This window comes from Miniopterus natalensis, chromosome 3 (genome assembly GCF_054644295.1).
Source record: "Miniopterus natalensis isolate mMinNat1 chromosome 3, mMinNat1.hap1, whole genome shotgun sequence".
In the NCBI taxonomy this organism is placed as follows: domain Eukaryota; kingdom Metazoa; phylum Chordata; class Mammalia; order Chiroptera; family Miniopteridae; genus Miniopterus; species Miniopterus natalensis.
In genome coordinates, this window is record NC_142083.1 from 5,662,416 (window position 1) to 5,668,415 (window position 6,000).

General features: G+C 42.0%; 1 protein-coding gene across 2 annotated transcripts in view; it reads right to left on the reverse strand.

The window, feature by feature from the left end:
- The window catches only part of CCDC152 (coiled-coil domain containing 152), a 20,716-nt gene extending 14,716 nt beyond the window's left edge, over positions 1-6,000 (reverse strand). Inside the window, exons 1-3 of one of the 2 annotated variants that reach the window (XM_087815277.1) lie at positions 5,907-6,000; positions 4,951-5,061; positions 3,320-3,425 (exon numbers count right to left, since the gene is read on the reverse strand). In XM_087815277.1, the coding sequence (XP_087671403.1) occupies positions 3,320-3,425; positions 4,951-5,037 (193 nt within the window). In that variant the 5' untranslated portion in view covers positions 5,038-5,061; positions 5,907-6,000. The other variant, XM_016223732.2, reaches the window with a different exon arrangement.

Genomic DNA, 6,000 nt, shown 5'->3' on the forward strand with positions numbered 1-6,000 from the left:
CAAGTTCCAGGAGAGCAGGGACTATTTTCTGCTTTGTTTACCATTTCTCCCTAATACCTAGAGTGGTTATGGTCCATAATAGGCACTACGTGAATATCTGTTGAGTGACTGGTTCTCAGACAGGCAGGACCACGGTAAGCTGAAGCAAGGGGGAGAGTGGAGCAGCTCTGGCCTGAAAATGATATACATTATATTGCTGTTCTAAGTGCTTTGTGGATATTAAATCATTTAACCCTCTTAACTCTGTCAGGTAGGTCCTAGTACTTGCCTCATTTTACATATGAGGAAACTGACACACTGAAGTTTAGTAAATTGCCCAAGGTCACACTTAAAACTAATAAGTGGTAGAGCTAGAATGTGAGCCCCAGCCGTCCAGCGCTAAAGTCTGAGATTTTAACTACTTTACTGACACCAAGAAGGCCAGCCTAGGAGAAATTCTTCAGAGTGATTTGAGGAGGTTGGAGGTCCTGGAAGGAGAGCAAGAAGAGAGCCAGACAAGACTCTGACAGTTCCCGCTATCACATCGCTGCTAAAAGGTCAGCAAACACAGGTTGCACTAGTGTAAGTTTACAGTTATATTAGCTAAATACAATAGAAACTTCATAAAAATAACTTAATGTTTTTTAAAAAGAAATATAATGTTACAGTTGAAGGGCAATTTCACCCTTGGCACTTGGCCTGATAATCAACAAACACTGAGCCTCATTCTCTTTCTGTTTTACAGGCCCGTGACCAGTCCTTAGCGGGCATGCACTAGTATGACATACGAACTAGCTGCCATATCTCACTGGGCATCTGTTTCGATGGTTAAATACTAAATATCATTTGTATCGAATAGTGAAAAGTTGCCTAGGAATAACGATAGACCAATTTATTGAATGTTTACTCTGCCAGGCATTGCACTAAGTGCATTATAAACATCAACCCAGTTAGTCTTCAAAATGATACTGAGATGTTGGTATCATTATCCTGATTTCCCAGAAGCAGGAAGTCATCTGTAGAGGTCTGGTTACTCCAAAGATTCCACAGTCAGTCAGTGGGAGGTATAGACATGAACACGGGTTTTTCTCACTTCAACTCTGTGCTCTTAATCTGCGTATCCAACGCTTCCTCGGGGATTGCAGGATATGCAGATGCAACCAGGAGACCTGGAGCCAGAGGAACTGAACGAGAGTTTCCCCCTCTTCACTTTCCAGCTATGACACCCCAGGTAAGCTACTTAATATTTGGGCCTATGGTCTTCATCTGCAGAATAAAAGGACAGGCGATACCCATCCTACCTCACAGACGAGGCTATTCTCACATTTAAGACTGTTCTGACAACCCAATGAGAAAGCACACTTTCTAAGTTCACTCAAACATTTAATATCCTTATTGCTGTTGTTATTATTTCTCTCCTTTATGTCACACAACAATTTGTATGTATCTCTTTTTGTCATTTATCGCATTGCATTTTAGTTATCTGTGGTTTCTCCCACTAGATAGAAAACTCTTTCAAGTACAGAGGATGCCTCTTCACATTGGTACTCCTTGCACCCAGCACAGCGACTGCTTCGCAGGTGTTCAGTGGTCATTTATTTATTTATCGGCTAAAGGAAAGACCAGAACTGTGGGGGAGAGTGCAAAGCTTTCAGTGAGAGGCTGCACTGGGTCTCCACGTGCACTAACAGAAATGAAAGGATTTTGCAGTTAAAAGCTTTATGAAGTTAAAAGATTCTGCTATTGTGGTTTTCTCCCTGCACCCCCTCTGTCATTCCCACCATCCAACCAGACAAGTTCCCAACATCCTCCATTTTTTTCTTTTCTTGCCATTTCCCAGTAACAGAGTGATGGTCAAATTACATTTGACAATACCTGCTTCATGTATGCTACCGTGTTAGCTGCTACAGTGAAAACATTAAGGAGGCAAAGACTCAGCTATCACATCTTGTGTCTTTTAGAGGCATGAATCCAGTAATTCATGAATTATGGTACCTCAGTGATCAGCCCTGAAACTGCAAGTAAACTAAATGTTTAAAAAGTGTGCATTTCACAATGTGAACACAAGGTGGCTCTCCCAACACATTATTATTACTGTTTTTTACAAAGGAAACTGACTCAATAAGGAATTGTTCCTAAGGTAAAACACCATTCATTATTTTAGAATAATGGCTTTTAATTTCCTTTGCAAACATTTATCCAATTACCATTTCTATTGGACTTTATAATGTAATTTTAATAATACTACTTCGTATTCAATTCTTAAAAACTAGAGTCCATGATATTAAACTACTTCTTGCACTATATAATTTAGTTAATCAATGATTATTTTGAGCTCAAATGTAGGCTCTACTATTAACCAGCAATTTGTGTATTAACACCTATTTCATAAAGCAGTTGGAAATGTTAAATACAATTCTGCATGAAAATGATTTTTACAGTACTTGGTCCTCAATACTAATATTATTTACCATCTTGAAATGGCAAATAAATTTATCTGGTGTCAAATGTAGAACATAAAATATCACAATCTCATTCTTTATTGTTGAGCATATCCAATAGCATGTGTGGTTTGCTCTCCTCTAAGTGAATTAGTACACACTTGACTCTTCTAGAAGTTGTCATTCTTCCTTGTTCGTTCACTTCCGCTGTGTATTAACCAGCTAAAAGGCCATTAGATTTCAAATAAGTAGAATTGGATGTTTAAAAAGTATTTAATTATTCTTTTCAAATATAAAGTACACATGAGACACAAGTATAGTGAAAAGTGACCATCTCTGAAATTCTGCTCCCAAACTAGCCAGTCTCCCTCCCTGAAAGTGAGAGCCTCAGAGACACCCCCTCCTCAGTGCCCAGCCCTCCTCCAGGGAGCTGTTTCCCATCAGGCACAGACTAAGTGTGGGCACAGCTGAGAGGGTGGCAAGGGAGCGGAGCAACACCTGGCACGGGTGTCTCAGAAGACAGGGAGTGTGTCAGACTGGGATAGCCCTTTTTAGCACTAAAATTTTGGACGCATCTGAAGTTTCTTTTGGAGTTATTACGAGGCAGGAGTTCAACTGTATTTTTTTCCATAGTTTTGAAGGCCTGGATAGTCTTGGATCTGCCATTTCTTAGCTGAGCAGCCTCAGACAGATTTAACTTCTTTTATCTCATTTTTCTTCATTACTGAGGTGGAGTAATAATACCAGTCCTAGCCGTCTTTCAGGGCTATATTAAGGATAAACTGAGTCTAGAAAGTGCTGTGTAAATATAAAATATTTTACAGATGTATGGGGCATTATTAATCACTGTTGTTCACCCTCGTTAGCATCAGTATTTCCTCAGGCAGCAAAGGACTAACCTGCTTTAAGGGAGACCTCCTTTGTTTGCATTCCTTTTAATAAACAGTTGGTTTTCTCCAACTGCATATCCAATATACTGTTCTTTCCAGCGGTTTCTATTACTTTCTGTAGAAAAAACAAACAATATATATCATAACCAAATTGATGCTGTTAGTTTGATTTTCTTACCTAAGCATAAAAAGACTAATGAAAATATAAACCACTTAATACCTGAAAGTCTAATAATTAAGTCTGACATAACTCGAACTCCCTTCCTCCCAAATGTTCAACCCTCAGTCCCATGGTTAACAATTCCTCACATATGTTTCCAAAACTTTTATGGTCATACAACTGTAGGGAAGAATCATATTACACCTGCTATGTTCTTTGGATGCTGCACTCAGTGCTGCTATCTTGGAGATGATGTCACAGAAGCACACACAGGTCGCTTCACTCTTCCTACCAGCTGCATTGCGTTTCATCGATGCGTGGTCTGCCTTTTGTTTAGTTAGTTCCCTACTGAGGAATACTTGTGTTGTTCCCACTTATTTGCTCTTACAGACAATAAATAGACATTCTTGCAGATGTCTCTTTGGTATCTTTGTGAATAGTATAACAGGCGCCATGTACCCACTGAACAACTTCAGAGATGATCAATCCATGACCAGTCTCGGGTCATCTATACCCACTTCTCTACTGTCACCACTTCTGAATTTATCTCAAAGCAACTCCCTGATGTTATATTATTTCATCCATAAATATCACCATCTATATGTAGCTCTAAGAGACAAGACTCTTAAAAATACAGGCACAATACCATTATCAAAAAGTGAACAATATTTCTTATTTAAAATATTTAAGATATGATAATTACAGAATAAGCTCCATAAAACTTTGCACCAATTCCTTTCCCATCAACAGTGCTAAATCTCTCTCTCCTCGGTAATAATCACTTGGGTAAAAAAACCCAAGTTCATTGTTTTAAAAAAGCTCATAATGGTACCTCAAAGTACCCATCGTAATGAAAATTCTTTTATTATGACAAGACTACATTGTCTGGGTGAAAAGAATAGAGAAGCATGATAAGAAAAGGAGAGAAAATAGAGTTAGGTAGTATTTCCCCTCCACCTCTGCTTCACAAACCCACTGCCCACATCTTTAATCTGTCCATCTGTTTTCTCAACAACTATTCCTACTCCTCTCCCAGGCAGAAGAGGGAAAAAACCTCAATATATGTTTGTGAATTTGGTCTACCATGTAACTTGTACAGAGTTGGGGAAGGAGGACTTCCAATGAGTCCGCTTTTAGGCAAAAGAGAAAGGAAACAGAATAGGAAAGACTAAAAAAAAATCAGAGTTAGTCATAATGGTAAGAGACTGAGGACTGAGTCTATTTCAATTCTTACTAAATCATTCCTGAGTTTATGGACATCTTGGGCATTTAAGCGTGTATTTTCCCTGTAACTTTAGCAAAAGTATATCAATTATTTATTCCCTTGCCCCAGAAAGAGAAAGGGCTTAGCAAAGTACATTTCCATTGCCTTCACCCTGCTCATTTTGGGGCTGTACTTTTTTTTTTTCCTTCCCATCTCCCACCATTGGCAAAATCTGTTCCACGTTTCCATGTACAACTGTTTGGTATCATTACGTACCTTTTCTATCTGTGCGAAGTCATTTATAAGTTTGTCAAGATTCACACTGCTAACCTTTTTCGCACATCCATCGCTGCTTTGATTCATGTCCAAACTAGTGCAGAGTAAATACTGTTCAAACAAACAAACAGCAAATAAAATCTACAGCTCTACAACGGCAGTGCTAACTCCAACACCAGCGTTCCTGTACTCCACTCACAGAGCACCTGCCTGGGCTCCAGCACACTCAGGGAATCTGTTATTAGCAACAGCCAATGCATCTGTTAGGGCCTGTCCACTCCTCTCCAGCTCCACCCTAGCTGAGCTTTCTCCAAAGAAATCTAAAATCAGTGCACTGATATGCACACATGTAAAAATTACTTGTCCCTACCGCGCAAAAAGTTAATTAAGCCACCGTGCAACACTCATCTCCTTGCCCTCAGTAGGCAGGGACTTAAAAGTCTGATGCGTTACCAAATACGATGAGCGACCTTCAAATATAGGTTTCTCAATTTAAAGTATTTAAAATACTTGCTTAACTAAAATGCACAAATATTTTCGCTGTATTTCCCGGTACCGCGCTTACTGCTATAGACTGAAGTGTGAGGCGCCCCAGATCCGCATGTTGAAGGACTACGCCCCATGGGGCTGTGTTTGGAGCCGGGGTGTTTAGGAGGCAGTTCGGTTACGTGAGGTCACGTGGGCGGGGAGCGAGCCTGACCCCGTCGGTCGAGGCCGAGCTTCCGCCGTCGCCAGGGCGGGTGGCAGCTCCGCTCCCCTCCTCGGCCTCCAGCTGCCTTCCGTCTGGGCCTCGGCCTCCCCTCCCCGGCCTCGGCCCTCCCTCGGCCTGGAGCGGGCTCAGGCCCGCGGCCCCCGGTCCCGCCCAGCGCCCCCGACGGGCTGGCTCTCAGGCCCGACCCCGGGGCTCCGGCTCCCCTCCGCCACCCCCGTGTCCCGGGGACCCCTCAGCTGCGCACCGGGCCACGCCCTCTTCCCACCCGGGAGGCCGAGGTGTGGGAAGACTCTCCACGGGCGACGTGGGGCTCGACCCCAACGCGGGAGGGCCTGGCG